The sequence below is a fragment of the Wyeomyia smithii genome, chromosome 1, assembly GCF_029784165.1.
Source record: "Wyeomyia smithii strain HCP4-BCI-WySm-NY-G18 chromosome 1, ASM2978416v1, whole genome shotgun sequence".
Classification (NCBI taxonomy): domain Eukaryota; kingdom Metazoa; phylum Arthropoda; class Insecta; order Diptera; family Culicidae; genus Wyeomyia; species Wyeomyia smithii.
The window spans coordinates 34,759,884-34,779,458 of record NC_073694.1 but is presented as its reverse complement, the minus strand read 5'-3'; the positions used below and the strand labels follow the sequence as shown (position 1 = coordinate 34,779,458).

At 38.2% G+C, this 19,575-nt stretch overlaps 1 protein-coding gene across 4 annotated transcripts in view; it reads right to left on the bottom strand.

Annotated features, from left to right (window-relative positions):
* Positions 1-554: 554 nt before the first annotated feature.
* Positions 555-19,575, bottom strand: part of LOC129718383 (calcium-binding mitochondrial carrier protein Aralar1) — a 32,236-nt gene continuing 13,215 nt past the window's right edge. Inside the window, exons 2-11 of one of the 4 annotated variants that reach the window (XM_055669138.1) lie at positions 16,961-17,080; positions 4,437-4,577; positions 3,891-4,340; positions 3,601-3,824; positions 3,279-3,317; positions 2,697-2,863; positions 2,504-2,622; positions 2,276-2,446; positions 1,773-2,211; positions 555-1,715 (exon numbers count right to left, since the gene is read on the bottom strand). In XM_055669138.1, coding sequence (XP_055525113.1) covers positions 1,420-1,715; positions 1,773-2,211; positions 2,276-2,446; positions 2,504-2,622; positions 2,697-2,863; positions 3,279-3,317; positions 3,601-3,824; positions 3,891-4,340; positions 4,437-4,487 — 1,956 coding nt within the window. In that variant the 5' untranslated portion in view covers positions 4,488-4,577; positions 16,961-17,080 and the 3' untranslated portion in view covers positions 555-1,419. Of the gene's footprint in view, positions 1,716-1,772; positions 2,212-2,275; positions 2,447-2,503; positions 2,623-2,696; positions 2,864-3,278; positions 3,318-3,600; positions 3,825-3,890; positions 4,341-4,436; positions 4,578-11,696; positions 12,006-16,960; positions 17,081-19,575 lie in introns of those variants that run through there. The other 3 variants (XM_055669136.1, XM_055669135.1, XM_055669137.1) reach the window with 3 other exon arrangements.

Genomic DNA, 19,575 nt, shown 5'->3' with positions numbered 1-19,575 from the left:
GTTAGCTATAATCCGTGTGAAGCGCGCTGGACAGTAGCGAAGAGAATCTTGCTTTACCCGAGAGGGATAAAACAGATGAAATCGTCAAACAGTCCTAGAAAAAGTCCATCAAATTTTGTTGAAAGGTTACCAAACAATCATTACAAATTAATCAAAAGTCCCAAACAAAAATCAGCTATGAGTACAGTTTTCCAGGTCACAAAAAAGTTATATACCGACAAATATTCAAATTGTATCGTATTAATTGATATTTTTCGGTGAACAATTACAAAACATTTCTTACTTTGTGTGACGTTTCGGCCTACTGTTGCGTTTCAGCCATCTTCTGACGCCTGCAATTTTATTTAAAAAACAAACATTTTTTATAAAATTAATTATTAATTATTTAAATAAAATTGCAGGCGTCAGAAGATGGCTGAAACGCAACAGTAGGCCGAAACGTCACGCAAAGTAAGAAATGTTTTGTAATTGTTCACCGAAAAATATCAATTAATACGATACATATGAAGTAACGGTGATTATACCAACAAAAATATTCAAATTGCGTACATCAAGACGTTTCATTGCCAGAGATGGCACTTATTATTGAGGTTTGTCTGCTAAATATGTTAATTTATTGTAGATCTAATTACGAGCTGAAAATCACTGGACGAATTAAACATTGTTCTTAAAAAACCGACAAATATTGCATCCATCTACATAATTTAGAATACTACTATAAACAAGTTGATGATTCAAAGTATTTTAGAGTAAAGCAAGTAATTATGTTTCTGTTGCGGATGAATGTAGACAAACGGAATTTTCAATGATACAAAATCAGCGCGATCTGTTTTATGTCTGTTTGCATGTGACTTTCGTACAGAGACTTGAATTAAATTTATTTTGTTATAAGCTATTACTTGGTGCTTTAACCTGATCCTTGCTCAAACTTTTTCAAACAGTTGTGACTCTCGAATATATTTACACTTTTCAACAGAAATCAACCGAGCTTGATGCAAAATTTTAAACTAAGATAGATGTTTTTTATTACCTAAGCACAGTCTCAGATTTACAAAAAAAAATAAATGATGAAATTTTTGCATCGCTGTAAATTCTAACAATATCTTTCGAACTGGATTGAATAATCTAACTCAATCTTTTGGGGAGCTTATTAAAATGCAACGGTTAAACCTTCACTAGAAATTAACAGCAAATGATTTAATTTTTTTCTGTAACGTATCACTACGAAAGAATTGCTTCCTAATTACTGCTTACAACCTCAAACGTAATTTCACTCGTACAAATACTTACGCTTTGCGCCATCCACTGCTAAAAATCACTCTCACGCACTACCTGTTTTACAGTGAGCCTGTAACCACGTTGCTACAAGAAAAAGTTGCTGCACCTTTTGTTGCTACTGCGCTAACCGGAACCATTCGATCAAGACGCTTGCTGTTGCGCCTGCTGATACTGTTGCAGTTTCGCTGGTACCTTTATAGTCGATGAAAACCGAGGCAAACTGAGTCCAAATTTGGTTTCGATTCCGTTCAGCATTGGCAGTGCAGCCTGGTAACCACCAATATGATCCGGGTTGACCTTGGTTAGTTCTTGCTTGATCTTTGTCACATCCGAGCCGGTGGGGTGCGAGCCACCGAAATCTACGTATAGCATCCGCTGGAGAAGCTCATACGTAACTAACGTTACACCGAACTGAGGCGATGATCGGAAGACACGGGCTGAAAGGTGAAGGTGTAATCATTTGACAACTAGAAATTTTTCGTGTAACGTCTTACCAACTGTTCCCTTCCAAAAGGCACGAGGTCCTTCTTCGGCCATAATTTTTCTGGCCGCATCTAGCACCCCACTGTAGGTAGTCTGTCCGGTTCGGGCCACCACCTGGAGACGCGTTTTTATCACGTCAGCCGGCGTAACCAGAGAGGCAGCAGGGATACCGGCAATCGCACCAGCAGCCAGTAGCGTCAGTGGATGATTGTATCCCTGCTCATCCGCGAAGGCAGCTTTTGTGTGCGCATAAGTGGGGAAATAGATGGCGGAAAAAGGCACATCCCGAAGCAGACAAGCTCGGGCCCCTTTGTACAGACCGAACAGACCCAGTTCACGTACTACCGTCCAGGCTCGCACCTTTGCCCCGCCAGCAATTTCACCCGCCACCTGCAACCGAATCTTGACGATCTCCAGCGGATTGGTGAAGATTACCTGCGATCCACCAGCCTGGAAGAGCGAATTTGAAGGTTAATTCATGACCAGCTTAACCATTTTTAATCCGGTGACTTACACAACCACCAGCCAAAACTTCACCCCACCGCGGAATATGGCCTTGCTTGTCGCTCAGCTTATCGCGAACGAAATCGTTCACCGTCAGTTTGATGGCTTTCTCGGGAGCAACACCCATCAGTTGCGGGACCAGACCACGGTACAGTCCGAGGACTCCTTCGTGGCGGATGACCTAAAGAAGAACGCACTTAGTGACCGGGATATCTTAACAGTAATTTAATAAACGTACCTTTTTGAAGCAATCCCACGAGTTCCGATAGGCCACCTCCCCAATGAAGGACCCCGTCCGCTGGTTCTGCATACGGGTTTTAACTAAATCGATAGGATAAACTGCCGTGGCACCAACAGCTGCAAACGTGAGCCGAGAAAAGTTTTGTTTTAATAATTGTGGGCATTACTGACGAGAAAAAATATCAACTTACCACCAGCCACCGAGCCCAGCGTGAATCGATAAGTGCTTTCCAGCAGCTGAATCAAAATGGACCGATCGGCGGGCGATTCGACAGCTTTAATCTCCGCTAGGCGATGCGTGATATGTTTGGTGTAATGCTCCGGTGCGATGCTGCTTAAATCCCCGTACACTATGCGTCTGTCCGTTTCGATTTTCAGAATACCAACAAAAGTAAGAAAAACAATACATAATCGAAATTCAAGGAAATGGATTTTGGGAACAGGGAGAGAGCAAATCAACGTAAGATATGGAATAACCAACGGGATAACGCAATGATTCAATACAAGAACGAATAGTTGAATCACAGTAGAAAAGCGTAAAGCAGGAAATGGAAAAAAGAATGAGATTGATTTTATTTTCGCTGATCCGTGCCAATCTTAGATGATATGAAAATCCAGACAACTACAAACGTATTGACAAGTAAAAAATATTCTTCTAGTTCTGCGGAACTTTTTAAGTTTTTCAAAAAGCCTTTAAAAGAATGAGTATGTTTTCAGCTTGCTAGCAGGGTATTTATATGACGAGACAACTCTCCGGTGAAAAGATAACTTGCCTATTCTTTTCTATCACTTTTCTACGCTTCCACCAAACACTTATGAGAATATGTTCCCGTAACAGATCAGTTTTACACAGTAGCACAAACAGGCGGCAAGGCGGCATTTGAAGAAAAGGGGAGAGAAAACAATTATGCAAAGCGAATATTGTATTAATCGTTGGCCTTGTTTTACTTTTTAATTCTAACAGATAAAATGCAGATCAACGAATTTAAAAATACGATGGTGGTGATTTTGAAGCATTTGTAAATTATGAAGATGAAGCACCGTCCCATATCATTTCCCATACCACTTTCGGCTACTGTCAAGACTATAACTTACCCGGTCTGATGGATGGCCCCAGTAAGCTGATACAGGATATCGATTTCTAGCGGCGTAATTTGGCTCATCGTTTGGGCAGACTGCAACAACTCGTCCTTGGTGATTGGTTCCGTCCGATGACCGCCTGTTGCGTTCAAATAAATGCGTTTGATCAATTCCATATTGTTAAGCAACGAGTTAAATGCCATAAAGTACGGAAAACTGACTTTGTGTCCTTGGGTTACCTGCAGATAAGACAATCAAAATCTAACATCAACGATCTTGAACTCGACCACATGAGTCTCACTTACAGCGACTAAATTGTCTTTCACCTCTGTCGTCAGCAGGTGCTTCTTTACGTTTACCATTATATCCTGGAAGTCAAGCGCCGAAATAAAACCGGACCCTGAGGTATCCTTCATACGAAACGCTTCCAGCGCGCACTCTTCGTGAAAGTCATGCAGAAACTGCGAAAACTCTGCATAGTTGATCACCCGCTGTCGGTCCTTGCCGAAGTAAAGCTGTATGAAAGGACCGTCCAGTTTGAACGGGATTTTAGCGTGCAGATCGGTCTGCTGGAAAACATCTACAAACTCACTGTACGTCACCGAACCGTTACCGTTCCGATCGAACAGCTGAAAGGCGGTTTTGTACAGGGCGTCCGGGGCGCAAAGCAACCCTTCGAAGGCTTGAAACTCGACAAACGAAATCAACCCATCTTTGCTGGTATCTGCGATGCTGGTTAGCAGCTTTACCGATGCCTAAAATATAAAACACACAACTGTTAAATCACGCACCCGGCAAGTGATAAGAAAGGTCGACTGAAAGTCATCTGACGTGAGGGAGGCGCCACTCACCTCATTGTACGATTGTCCAAGAAAGCCCCACACGAAATCTTCGCTGGTCATAAAAAGCTCTCCGTTAACGTCGTGCGTCGCATATCTGTTGAAAATTTCGCGCAGTTTCTCCGTGGATGCTCGCTTCAAGTGCAGGGGGCTCTGGAATGAGAACAGAGGAGAAAAACGAATCAGCATTTTTGCACAGCCAGTAACCGCAACATCATTATTTACAAAAAGTCTCGAGTAATTCATTTCCATGCGGTTTTGGTCCCTTCTCCTGTGAATCAATCATGCAACTAAAATATAAACATCGTGCGCGCTAGACACACAGAAATCCGAATTCGAATACATCGACTCCAAAAAACGACCAGCTAAAGATAAGCGCGCGTGACAATTTGTATACAATGTACTATCGGATGCCGGTTTAGTGCATGTGTGTATTTTCTTAGTTACACTCAAAATTGTTTCAATGTTTATTGGTAATGTTCCATATGATTTCTAATAAAATATTACAGCAAATAAAAAAAATGTATTAGAGTTTCTGAGTCGCTAAACGCGGAAGATGCTCTCATGTAAAGAAGTTTATCAAATACGAGAGAAGAAAACATTGGCCTTTCATGCAGTATCTTTGGTTCGCTCATACTTGAAATTTAAACTATCCTCTAGGTACAAATAAAAAAAACTTAATGACACAAATATTGGTATAAGAAGGGAACTTCCATAACCTAACAAACCCATTTTTGGCTTCAAATGTGACCGATCATCATTTATCGAAAAGATTCGTGACTTTAGAGCTTCTCAAAAGTTCATCTTCAAGGATAAATGTCTACCTGATTGATTGACTCCGGTTTGTCCCGCAAGGCAACAGCTTGGGACCTTTAATATTGACACTATTTTCAAGGCGTTTCTACTCTTTTATTGTTATTAAGTTAAGCTTACAGTAAACATGAAACATCTAGAACAGAATTACTAGCTGATACCGGGCCCGCGTTACATGTTACTATTGAAACATGACGTAGCGCATTTGGAACTTAAAGGCTTCTTGGTCATGCTTCTTTATGGTTAGAGAAAAAAGACACTTTCGATTTGAAATCGATCGTCAAAAAAAGTATCCCAAAGTACCTCTCATCCACAGACTAACAGACGTAACACTGGAACCTAGCTCCATCGCCACAAAAAACATTCATTTCAAATTTTCATTCGAATAACAGTCGTCGCGCGAAAACGTCGTCTGGGGCGCTGTCATGCAATCTCATACATCTTTTGTATTTCCCCATTTGACACATGCAGTAACGCTGGCGCTGATGTCGAAATACATTACGCAGCGCGAACACGACAGCAGATGGTGCTAGTGTTACTAACGTAAAGTACTGAAATCATCCAAACGATGATTTTATTAAAAATTTGTTCGACGTGTTATGTCTGTTAGTCTGTGGTACATCTGTCCATTATAACACGTAATTTATGTGTAAAACACATAACAGATTGCTGGATTAGTGATGTCTAAATGTTTTGCAACAGTAAACCGTAAACAAACATAACTAAATGGGAATTAAAATAAAATAATAATAAAAACTAATTGTGATGGCGTTTAGACCACTTTTTCATCGCCTAGAAATTATTTTAATATGCTTTTCAAGCCTTTTATCTCGAAAAGGATAATATTCTTGGAAAATTATCAATTTATGCTTCTGTACAAAAAAATGACGTTTGAGACATGTTGGCGATGACGTATTTGACATTCGTCTATTATGTAAATAGTAGCTCTCATCGGTACTAAACATTTTTCTTGTCACACCAGTTGAAAAAAAATGCTAGAATGGCTGTTTTGATTTTTGTCTCGCGTTCCCATACATTCAACGCACTGTGCGTCGCAAACCTATTCCTCAAACTCAAAAACATCTAACATCTGTGTCGTGATCCGTAGGGCAAGTGGATGCACTAGCAGCCAGCGGATTATCGTCTGCAGCTTGCATTGGTTCAGGTTGGAGAAATAATGAAGCATAACATGCTTTCGTTACCGGCGGTAACTTATGCGTTAAAAAATGGACTTTTTTCGGATGGTGGTAAAAAATAACTAAGACAGATAATTGAGTTTGAAAAATTTCCCATGGATGATAATTATGTTAGCTTACTCGCAAAAAATCTAAGATCTTGCGTGTGGCCTTCCGGCAGTTCACCGGAATATTCGCCATGACGGACGAAAACATACGTGTAGTCATGTAATTCATTATTCGGTTTATATGATGAACAACGCAACTTCCGGCAGGTACTTCGTACTATAAATTTACCCGTTCACGGCCAGTCCGGAGCGAAAAAAGAACAGCTTTAATGTACTCTTCTCGCTGAATGAAGCCACAGCAGCACCTTCTTGAAGAACTTGGTGTGTGAAAGCAACTTCACCTTGGCGCTTACTTCCTTCGTGGGGGAAGTAAAATACAAAGTGCCCTGCCAGTCGTTGCCATCCAGGGTGAGACAGGTCTCGTAGTCCATCACCACCGCCATGTCGTGATTTGCCGGAAAAATCCGGATTAAAATATCCGGCCTCGGATATCCGACAAATATCCAAAATCCGGATCAACCGGATATTCGGATATTACTCGACAGGATAACCGGATTTTCGGGTAGTCGGATATCCGGATATCCGGATTTTGTATCCGAACTTAGTTTAATGAGAATTATGTGAATAATTACTTACGAGGTGATGGAGGATTGTGAAAAAAGCTGTTTTTCGCGTTACGTTTATTTGAACGAGCTTCAAAAGACAAATAAAATTGCGGGTATCCGATTATCCTTATCCGGATATCCGGACATCCGAATACTATACGTTTACCCATCCGTGATCCGAGCTTCTGATAAACGGATCACGAATATATCCGGTTAAAAGGCCCAGCACTAATATAAAGCACTCATCTAGCTCATAAAAGCAAGAAAGCAGGTCATTTCCATTGATCTATGCAAAAGTTCTTTGATGCCTATTGAAGTGGGTGTTCTGCAAGGAAGTAATATAGGCCCGCTTCTCTTTCTTTTGTATGTAAATGATTTTCACAGGTTTCGGTTGAAAGGCATCCCACGCCTATTTGCACACTGCTCTCTTTATTCCACATCCAAACATCAAATATCATTTAGACGTGTCGGATGACGAAATTCAATAAACAATAATAATAATAGTGATGTTGGACTTTTAATACAGCACATACACAGCGATTTGAAAACTCTCTAGATTTTTTCAAAAGCAACCTACTCTCACTTAATCCCTCAAACACAAGATGAAGATTTTTCCACTCTCCCAAAAAGCCTGTGCAACAGCATGAAAACGTTATGCTAAGTACTTTGGAACTATATTCCGATAACTTTCGCAATATTATTCCTATCAATGGCTTCAGCGATCTGCAAAGCAACACGTTTGTTCACGACGTTCCTCATAGCAAAAAATTCCACCATTTAATTTAGTTACTTCCTGCTGGCCACACTTATTCTACTAGAAACGCAAAAAATTTGCGAATTTTGAGAAAAAAATACAACGCATTGCCAACAACACTCGAGCAAAAATACAACCGTGGTAGTTCAAAATTCATACTGCAATTTTTCCTCAAGCAAAATATTCACGACATTCTTGGTTGAAGTTTTTATGCAATATATTTAATTTAGTCGTAGGTAAAGTTACCAGAAACATTCTTTATTTTCATGTAGCAGTAAATTAGTGACCCTCTTAAAAGTAAATTCATTTTCACTGAGACGTTAGAGCCTAACTCTGGCAGGATAGCCCGGTGTAGGTAAATATTATTTGCAAACCTGCAGAGAAATGCAAAAACTATATTATTAAAAAGAAATTCAACACAAATCACTACTACCAAAAACGTACAACAGAGTAAAACGCAGTAGACGCAGATAGGCCACTTCATTTTTTCCTTCCTATTGATTCAATTAAGAAAACAAAAATTCAAAACATACATTTATCCGAGCTAAATATATATAACAGAATACCTTTATATGCAAAAAAGTTATTGTTGTTATAATTTTCTACTAATTATTTACAGTTCTGAACCTGTTTTGCGTTTATTTGTAACATGGGACTGACCTAAATTTATATTTTTTTCATCATTTTGGCAACAAACATAGCCTTTTATTGTGATTTTCCGAGAGCACATATAATGTGAAGAAGTTTCTTAGATTTATCTCAAAAGTGATGGGACTGTTATGCATTTATGGGCACTGTATTGCTCTAACATTCCACCAAAAATGCTTCTTAAATTGCAGAACGTTTCAAACCCGCTTCAGATCTATATGAAGATCATTCTTAAGTATTTTGAAGTCATTTCAGAAATTGAAAGAAATGAAGTTCGTTCTAGAGTAAGGGACCAAAGAGGGAACATTGAGCCACACAAAAATCCAGCATGGAACGTAACCGAAGAGAGTCAGTTTCCACACTGAGCAACCGCGCGACGAACATCGCCTGTTGAATTTGGCGCCTTTTTGGAAGTGTGTCCATGTTCAGGGCATCAAGTAGTATGGATCAGTGAAGCCTTTGAGAAATTTTCGAAATAAAATCAAGTTGTTGGTTAGCCTTGGCAATTATCGTAAGGAAAGTGATTGGTTGAATGACAATATTGGATCCAGTATAACTCCCAAATCAGCTCAACCCTTCAGTGTAAAACATCGATAATCAAGCAAAATCAAATTTATGTTTTGTGTGATGGAACTCTAAAGATCAATTTGTTGCGGAAGCACCAGTCCGCATACATATTCAACAACAAAAGTGATTATCTTCAATTGTACGAATCACCCAACATATTCCCAGGTCATCGGCGAAATTGAGTTTGAAACCCAAACGCAATCTCAAAGTAACATCGTTTAAAAAAATAGCGTGAACAACAGTGGGTCCAAGTTGCTGCCTTGGAGCACTCCGGATAAATTGCAGAATGAATGCAAGATATACCTTACATCGATTCGAATATATTTAACGCAAAATTCGACAGTAGATTTTGCTTCAACATCACCTAAGACCACGATGCACGGTAACGTTGATTTTTTTTTCTTTTACTGTTGACAAACTTTCATAAACCTGCAGGGTTACTTCAGAGGTTAATCTGCATTCGAAATATCATTTTAGTTACTATTCAAAATCAATTTGGAATGGGGCTTCAAAAACAGGCTATTATTAAATTCTTCAATAATGATACTACAATAATTCTCTGTTGATTGTTCTACGAATAATAAATTAATTCGAAAATAATCAAAAACAGTTTTCAAATGGTTCAAATCTGCTTATAGAAAATATTAAAAAGCTATTCTGAAATATCCTAGACACGGTAGTCGGAATAACATAGTTTCTTTAACTTCTTTGACATAACGACATTTCTTGCTCGAAGGTTCTACGGATTAGCATTGGAATGAGATTCAAACTCAGGCCAGCATCGAAGCTGGTGGAGATATTACTAACTACGCTAGAATAATGCGTAAAAAGTAAAAATTTAGTGTAGTAAAAACCTTCAGGGGATTTAGTCCCAAATGAATATCTAGTAAATTCACATTAGACAGCTCTGCAGGAGACTTATGATCAGGGAGACGTTGATTGAGCATTGGGCGGAAGAATATATAACTGTTCCCACAACTTCATTGGATTGGACTAAAACTCCAGGTTAATCTTGCGTGGTAATTTAGCAGCTTCACTACAGGGTCTGCAGCATCAGACATAGTCTTCAATGTTAGGCCAGTAAACGATACTATGCTGCTTGCTATCAATTATGCTACAAAATACGATTGAAACTGGCATCTGCGAAATTGCGCATGTTAGCTGGATGAGGTCGTAAGTCATCTCTGTCGATGATATAGCCTAGAAACTTGATTTATAATAGACCATTCAATGTTTCAATTCCAAGGACAATCAAATCCGGGCTGGCTGACACTTTCTTCACACTTCGGAAGGTCAATTTTGCAAGGAACTCACCAGTCATGTTAATTTCCTCTTCTCTTAGAGATCGATGCGTTTCACCGAAATTCTTTTGGACATTACAACTTCTTTGTGACTCGGTTGATGTTTTTGATTGAACAGTATCTTTCTATATGCTCATTTGTTTAAACTTGTAGTTATGGTCTTGATAGGAACATTCCTTTACGAAGGTAAATCACCACAAAAACAGCACGGAGATTTCTAGTGCTTCTTCTCAACAGGCTTGGTGGAAACGGAATTGCTTCGGCAGGATAATACGTACCGCTCATGGAATTTTTTAGTGGCACCAAGAAACATAAAATATATGGTTTCTCCAAAATTTAAAATACCATACTTTGCTCTCAAGAACAACATTAATATGTTTTTCTTCGCTTTCGAAAATCCAAATTGGTAACTGCAAACACTCCACGATTATATTCTGCGTTCGATCTCAACATCGAACATCGAATTTGCATTATAAAGTGTACGACAAGAGTCGGTAGAGTAGTAACGTTAACTCCGTAGACTGCGAAATCCTTTACAAATGAGCAGAAGGTCAAGTTGCAAAATTGCAATTAACGACCTAGACTTTACTTTTGCTAAAGTACAATCTCCACATTCATCCTCCCGCCCTATCTAATCAAAACACCATGCACAGAAAGGTAAACACTAATTACTCACTTTCCGTAGATCTTTTTTCCCTCCAACACTGGGCGTCCTCTGTGGACGATCCACAACAACACTGGTGCAAACCGCTCTTACTCATCAGCTGTTTGGGCACACCAAGAGCACGCCCCGAGCAAGTGATTCTACTTGTGGTCGATCTAATTTTGAACCCAAAACAGCGAAACCTATGCCCGTTACAAAGGTCGACCTTGCCGCTTCAAACACGCTAGACGTCAACGAATGTAGGTAAACTCTCGATTGATGATACAGCAATCCTTTTTTTGTGATAAGATAACAATTAGATTCGAAAGTTTGCTTTACGAGACCGCACTTCCCGAGAACAACAGTTTTGAAAGCGACGCTCTTCTTCAGTGGTAATGAAAAAGTTATTTTTAGACCAACGCAATCCATGTGTACGCATGGTCGCGTTCTTGGGGAAGTTTCAAGATGCGTGTATTTAGTTTATTTTTGACATACACGGAGCGGTAATAACGTACTACAGAAACATACAAGTACTTTATTAAATAGAGCATGTCTGCTGTAGCTGGTTTGCCCCTTTTGATGAGGAAAGCAAGCGGTCGCAAAGAAAGGGAAATGACTTTCTAGTACCCATCATAGAGGATATTTTCTACGAAAGCGTGAGTTATAATGAAATCAAACTTCTAGTTTGTGTTACTTACATAACCATCGCGCTTCTTCTTACTACCAACAGCTTTAGTATCCCTCATAATGCAGTTTTATTACACTACTTCTCATAAACAATGAACAACAATAACATTTAACCAATGCAACAGCATACGACACGCGCGCGGCCTTGACCACAATCACAGGAATTTCGATAATCTCTCCTAGCCGGATCTAAGAAGCAGGGCCAATGATGATATTAATTTCACACCAACTGTAGTAACAGGAAAAACTGTGCAATTAGAGGTTGGAAAAATTACGCGTGAGAGCGAATGTGAAAAGATGTAATATAAAAACCGCGGTCTACACCGAATGCCGACCAACAACCGAGATAGGTAGCCAGTACGCAACTGTTACTCGAGTTTACGGTGTGTCAATATCATAACGTATCCCATTAGATAAACGCTACTCTCTCTCTTTCTGGGTGAGATTGTGGTTTACCCTTTTATAAAAAAAAACGAGACGAAATTGTAAGGAAGTTATCGCTAACAAAACATTAATCAGCTTAATCAGCATTCAAAACATACGACGGATAACATTTTATAGTACTTTATAAAAGTGTTAGTTTCGAGATTATCTACCCGAGAAAACCGTTCGTAGAGTGTAGGTATCACGAAAGTGCAAAAAAAGAAGACGCATTCAAACAACTTTATAACTTTTTAGATCGATCGGTGGAACTATATTTTCACGCCCGATTATACCCGAATATTAATACGATTTTATATGGAAAAATCCCCTTATTCTTCAGTCATGTCCAGTTGACTCCTAAAAACATATCGACATATGGCGTTTGTAGGAAATTTCCTGGGAAAAACTATTCTGATATTGATTACTATTGAATGTCTGAGGAACGGCTCAGCATTGAATTTTTGTAGTGGTACTAAGCTAAGATGTTGCACAAAGAATCACCGCAAGATGGCTAATTTGGGATAAGTTTACCATCTTCAATGCACAACAGTTCAGTAGCTTCCGCTTTGTATAGATCGTTGTCTTCAGAGACCGAGTTTGTTTTTGCATCTCTGCATCTCTAACGGAGAGGAAGGTACTTTGTCACCGTGGTGAGTGACGAATTTTTATACTTTTACGCTTTTCTCTACACGTCCATATATAGACTCTACTGCTCTTCTTTACCAAGCCTCGCTCGTTACCCTGCCTAGTATCTGCAATTATAACTGCCTGGAGAGCTATTCATTCAACTGTGTGACTTTTTTTTCTGGAACTTTGCGTGAGGGAAGGATCAATTAGGGGGTTAGGAGAGCCTGAGAATAAACTCATGCCTGAAAGTCCCTCTGATACCGAACGATCTGATTCTTCTAACGTGAATGAAGTCAATATCTTGTACCGTTTTTAAGTTATCTAGAAAAGCAACCAGCTAAATAATCGACTTTGGTGTATTTCTGTAATAATTTTATAATACCTTCGTTGAAATTTTGTTATTCTTCTCAATTGTTTTTAAAGAAACGAATGCGTTTTTTTTCCGTTGTATTTTCGTGATAGTTTTTTCTGTTGAGTTTTGTTTATTTTGTGTCGTAATTTTCACTGCAACACTCCAATAAAAAAACTGTTTGATATCCAATCAAAATTCGTTTAAAGTTTATTTCCATTTTTTTCTAAACTACACGCAAAAGTTAGATGGTGCGAAACCAGTACAAAATTGTGCGTTTTTAGCGCAATTATTGATGTAATTTGGAACCAGTACAATGATTGCGTGTTGGGCATATTAAATTAATGCTCTATCATTTGTTCAATGTATTTGGCAGCTCCAAACTACTACACCTAAACAGTTTCAACTGGTATCAAGCAGCATTACAAAGCGAGTGAGAAGCAAAACCTTTCTCATCCTTTCTGCTTAAGAACGAGACATATGCTAGGCTTCTCAAATCTTTTGCACACACATTTTCGAGATTCTCTTTCTTCTTCATTCATTCCCCTGAGTAGCGGCAAGCACGTACCGACAGTATGAGTGAGACTAACAACACTATGGTATCAAGAATGTACAACACGGGTGTCAAGCTCATTTCGTGAGGCGACGAGACATTGCCTTGCGCGTCGCAATTCGAACCGAAAGAGATTTGTGTGTAGATTGTATGTGACGTGTCTAGTCTCGTCGCACGTACCTGGAAATTCTACGAGCGAGAGAAAAATTTCTCTCGTCGCTTAAGAAAAAAGCACGTGCACAGGACAGGATGACAAATAATAATTATTCACAATTTCCAAGTGTTGCCATAAAAAAATCAGCAACGTAGCATTGTGGAAAGGAGGGTTTTTGGTGTAGCTAGCGTTGATTACAAAATATTGTGAACGGAATTTTGTTTCGTTATTTTATGCAAATCATTCAATGATACTTTTAAATGACCAAATCCATAAAGATAAATCTATCGAGTATTATAGCTTTATAAATCCAGTGAGTTCACAAGTTGTTGTTCACTGCTTGCACAGCTCCATGAGTAGTAGTCACTAATACACTCGATGTGAGAAATAAAGTGTCAATATATAATACATATTCCGATTTCAATCTATGTCAATGTATTCGTAGTACAACTGTTGCGTTATCCTTTTCACACATTTAGGCTGATACAAATTTCGAATTCTTTTTATGTCCAAGGTTATCAACGTTAGCAGAGGGGGTGGCAAAAAATAAATAACACCGAAACGAAGTAAAAAAAGAAATACCTTTGATCAAAGTTTGTGTGCAAGTTATGACGTTTGTAACTTGCACTCAAATAAATGTTGAAAAATAACACTTTATTATTATTATTATTTATTTCGCGTGCCTTTCGACGACACTCTCGTTGTCACCTGACTTGTTTGTTGCTAAATTAAGCATTTATGCTGTCGGAAAACCAATGAAATGAACAAAACGGTTTGAGCTTTTTTTTTCCCTTCCAATATTCAAGATTTTTGAAGGGGGGGGGGGTGACATAAAATGAAAATAAAATTTGTAACGGCCTTATTGTGCGATTTTAGTGCAAAATTTGTGCGAATCGGGAAGTACAGTGATTGTACAAGACTTGAACTTTTGCGTGTATAGACAAAATTAGACACTTGTTTATAAATAAAAATATTAATAACAGACAATTGAGTGTCAACACTAACTAGGGCAGGAAACATATTCTAAGCAGCTTCAGGAACCGCCTGTGTATTGAGACGAAATACTCGAAACTTCCCTACCATTTTCTCTGTCAGAACTTGTTTTCAGATTGTAAAACTAAGTTAGCAAACTTTAACAATCATCAATCAAAGTTACTAATCGAGGGACACTATTCCAATTACCCCGAACCTATTTTAAGCAGTTTCCATCTATTTCGCAGGCGTTTTTTTCAGCACCCGAAGTGAATGGCTGCAATATAGGTCGATTTGTCTCGAATGATGTTTGTTCACAGATTTCTTTGTGATAAACGGTATTTCTTATATTCCTAAGACAGCTAGACAATCAAAGTTTTCGTTTCCATCATTGGAATTGTCGATATTAATCAAAATTCTGGAGTTTAATGCCTGTTTTCTTTGACTGATTAAAATAGGCGCCACTGCTTAAGCCGTTCCTTACCCTGGTTAATTTTGTGTAGTATCAAAAGTCAACAAAACGCCAACAAGTTCATTAAGCAGACAATGTGTACAGTAGGGAAAGCGAAAAATAAGCGAACTGGAAATATTATACAGATTTGAAAAAAAATATACCGCATCCCGCATCAGTCGTATAAATAACGCTTGCACAACAGTGTGTGTAGTTTGGGATAAGCAATAGAATAAATCGGCAGTGGAATGTGATACGCATATAGATTGTGGAACAGTACCACCGTCCCCCGTAGTTTAATTGGTCAAAACACCATGCCGGAGACAGGGAGATTGCGGGTTCAAGTCCCGTCGGGATGCGGTATATTTTTCTAAATCCTTATCATATTTCCAGTTCATTTATTTTTCGCTTTTCCTACTGCACATTTTGTCTGCTTAATGAACTTGAATGTTAACGGGTAAAAGCCGTTGTTAAAAATAGAAATTTAGTTCGAAAAAAAGCCAACAATTAGCAAATTTATAATATTTATGTCTTCCCCGTTTTGCGGAGAGAAGCACTTTGAATCGTAACGAGTGATTTATATACCGAAAAAAAATATTATTTTGCCTAATTGCCTAGTAGGGTAAGCGCTGCGCTAATCTTCGAAAAAAAAATTTTAGACAATCAAAATTGGTGAAAGCGAGTCGGAATCTAACAAAACTGCACTAACTTGTGCTGTGACTTTGCCTTAATATTATTCTAACTTTTATTCATTTTTCTTTTTGCTTCTCAGTGTCCTCTTTTCAACTTTTCGGCAATTTATTCATTTTCACTGTCAACTTTTAATCACTTTCACTCAACTTTGCATCTTGTTCATTATTTTAAAAAATAGTTCTGCTCAGCTTACATTAAACTTCCTCTATTTGAAATATAATTTTGCTTCTAAATGTTTTTAGTTTTTACATTTTGTCAATTTTGAAAAGAAAAATATGATTCTACTTTTGTCACAATTTACTGTGTAACTCCGAAAATTTCACAACCTCAGTATCTTTTTATAATATTTGAACAATTCAATGTGGTTTCGTATATAGTCAGAAATTGATATTCTTCGGTAAGTTACGAAACTAACGGTAACTGTAGAAACATTTGCATTTGTTTTCAAATATTCGAACATTTTTGTTAAACTTGAAATTCGAATAAGGTTCCTGAAACAAACTTCTGACAAAATATCGTTTAACAAAAATACTATTTTCTTTCTACCCTTTTAGCTTTTTTCTGCAATTTATGTTATATTTCAAACAACACTGAAAAACTCCCTAGACTGGACACTGATTTTGAACAAAAAGTAATTAATAAAGCTGATCTGAGTGACGTATTATAGTTCTCTTCAGGGAATTGTAATTATGGCGCGGTCTTGGCTAGAGGAACGAGGTTTCGATAAGACTCCTTCCTCTTGACAAAATATAAGTCCTTCTTATAATAAAATGGATCTCAGGAATATATATCCTCTTCAGGGGAATCTAATTGGCGATATTGGCGCGGGGAACGAGGTTTCGATAAGATTCCTTCCTCTTGACATAATAAGTCTCTTTTGAGATTAAGGCTGGCCAGAGAGGAACGTTGGGTGTAGTTTCAGTCCAGGGAATTGTAATTTGGCGATATTGGTAGGATAGAAAGAGGCTCGGTATAATAGAGCAGTAAGCTTGAAACGAAAGGGTAAACTCTCACACACAAGCACGGATATAAATGAAAAAGCTTATCATTTACCTTTAATAGTGATACTGCCAATAATATGAGTGCGTAGTACAGAAAACACCTGGGCAATATTACAATAGATCAAATGTCTCTGGTCGCAGTGATGGGTCCACACAGAGGAAAAAAATCACGCTGAAATTAAGTTTCACAAGAGTGACTGGATTACTTTTTGTTTTTAAGACCATCTAAAACAAAGCTAATTGAATGAATTTCAAAACAGCGTACGACTGAGTTGAGTGAAATGAGCTGTAACAGATTTTGATGGTATACATTCAGGTCATTGTCGCCAAAACTATGGATACATAAAAAAGCATTATTGCAGCAGCGCATCTTCCTGTTAATCCTTCTATATGTTTGCGACCTTTGTAGCAAACTTTTATTGCCATTTTGCAGCAATCGACTGGAAAATTGGAGTCTACCGAAATGCGAAAAGACATAATTTTGAGTTGTTAACTATAGCACTATCGGAAAATGAACACATATTTTGACCAATCAGAGCTGAGAACAACTTCAAAAATAATCCAATGTGATTTCACGGAACCGGAATGATATCTAGAGACCGGCAATTAACCCAAAACGCCATTTTGAAATTCAATATTCAAGAACAACCTCAAATGGCCAAATACCATTAAATATGTGTATTTTCTGAATTGAGATAATCAGGGTGGCCACTCATTTTACATTTTCGAGTTCCCGCATTTTTCCGACTTTTTCCCGCATGATTGCAAGTAATTCCCGATTCTCAAAAACGGAAACTAGGTTATGTTCTATCGACGGTTGAACATCAATTTTTGAACCTTAAATTGGAAGAAATAGCACCTATCACTTCTACCGAATTTGTTCGGGACATTCTTCATCAACAGTTGATTAGTTACATAAAATGGAACTTTTGCCTTTCCATGGTAGGCAGGTTAAGTATAATTTTTGCGATTTTCTCAAATTTGCAAATCTTCCATTAGACAGTCAAAAATCATGTTAGCTATTTTGTGTATAGACGTTCCGATAATTATAAATACACTTACGATCAACCGTCATTTCAAATAACGTGCAGTATTCAACCAAACGTTGGCTACGTCCTGTTGTTTACATCCAAAAGAAACAGATGCTGTCATTTTTTCTAACATTTAGTGCGAAACTTTGAAAATGTGTGGCCTTCCTCCCGAGCAAAGAAAGCGAATTGTGCACAAATGGGGCACCGTGAGTGGTCTTTCTATAAGAAAATTAGCCAGAGAAGAAGGTATAAGTGTCGGAGCAGTTCAAACCGCATTGCGGAAGTATTGTGGAGTGTGCACATTTACTGATGTGGTAAAAAACCCGGGCCTGTTGATCCCATAATGGACAAAAAGTTTAAGGAATACTACAAGCGGCATCCTTCAGTATCTGTACGAGATGTGGCGAGAAAGCTTGGAACCTCGGCGAGTAACGTTATGCGTGCCAAGGGAAGAATGGGTCTGCAGACCCGTCGGAAGCAGAAGCACCCAAAACGAAATCCAAAACAAGCTGAATCTGTGAAACCAAGAGCTCGGAAGCTTTATGACAAACTTCTGACCAAAAAAATGGGGTGTGTTATCATGGATGACGAAACCTACATAAAACTGGACTATAAGACTCTGCCAGGACCGAAATATTATACATCACCGAAGGGAAAGGGTGTCCCTGGACCAGTGAAAGCCATTTACACCGAAAAATTCGGCAAGAAGGTAATGGTTTGGCAGGCCATTTGTGAATGTGGGAAAGTATCTCGTTCATTCATTACGAATGACACAATGAATGGTAAAATTTGCGTGAAAGAGTGTTTGCAGAAAAGGTTGTTACCCATGGTTAAGCAGCATAACAATCCTCCAATCTTTTGGCCCGATCTTGCTTCCTGCCATTACTCTAAGGATGCACTAGGGTGGTATAAAACAAATAATGTCACATGTGTCCCAAAGGAGATGAATCCTCCAAACTGCCCTGAAATTCGCCCTATTGAAACTTTTTGGGCTTTGACCAAGGCAAAGCTGAGGAAATATGTCAAACCAGCGGACAATGTTGAAAAATTTAAAAAAGGTTGGCTTAAAGTGGTAAAAATGGTCGGAGAACACACTGTGCAAAAGCTTATGAGTAGTGTTAAGAGAAAAGTTAGAGAACTCGCGTATCCTACGAAAAATAATCCCAACTTGAATTGAAACTGGAAAGAAAACACTTATTATGTATATTTCAGAATAAAATGACCCGAAAAATCCAGTATTTTTTGTTTTATTCAAGAAAGAAGATGTATTTATAATTTTCGGAACAGTCTATATTCATTATGTTTGTCTTCCTTTCTCCTTAAAACATAATATAAGCACCGTTTTTATTCAACGCATAACAACCTATTAGAGAAACACAACAAACAAAACAGCACTTTGCGTAATTTTTTTTTCTTTCGTTGTTCAAATCATCGGAAAAAGTCATGGGAAGTTACGGGTAAACATAAAACTACTTAACATAAGAGTAAAAAATATTTTGATTGAATTGAGTATTTAGGGAACAAAGCTTGTGACATGGATTTGCGTTTTTTTTTTCAAATTAAAGATAATGTCATTTTACGTTCAGGAAAATACTGCAATTTAACTGTTTTTCGTTTATCACGCGTTACATAGATT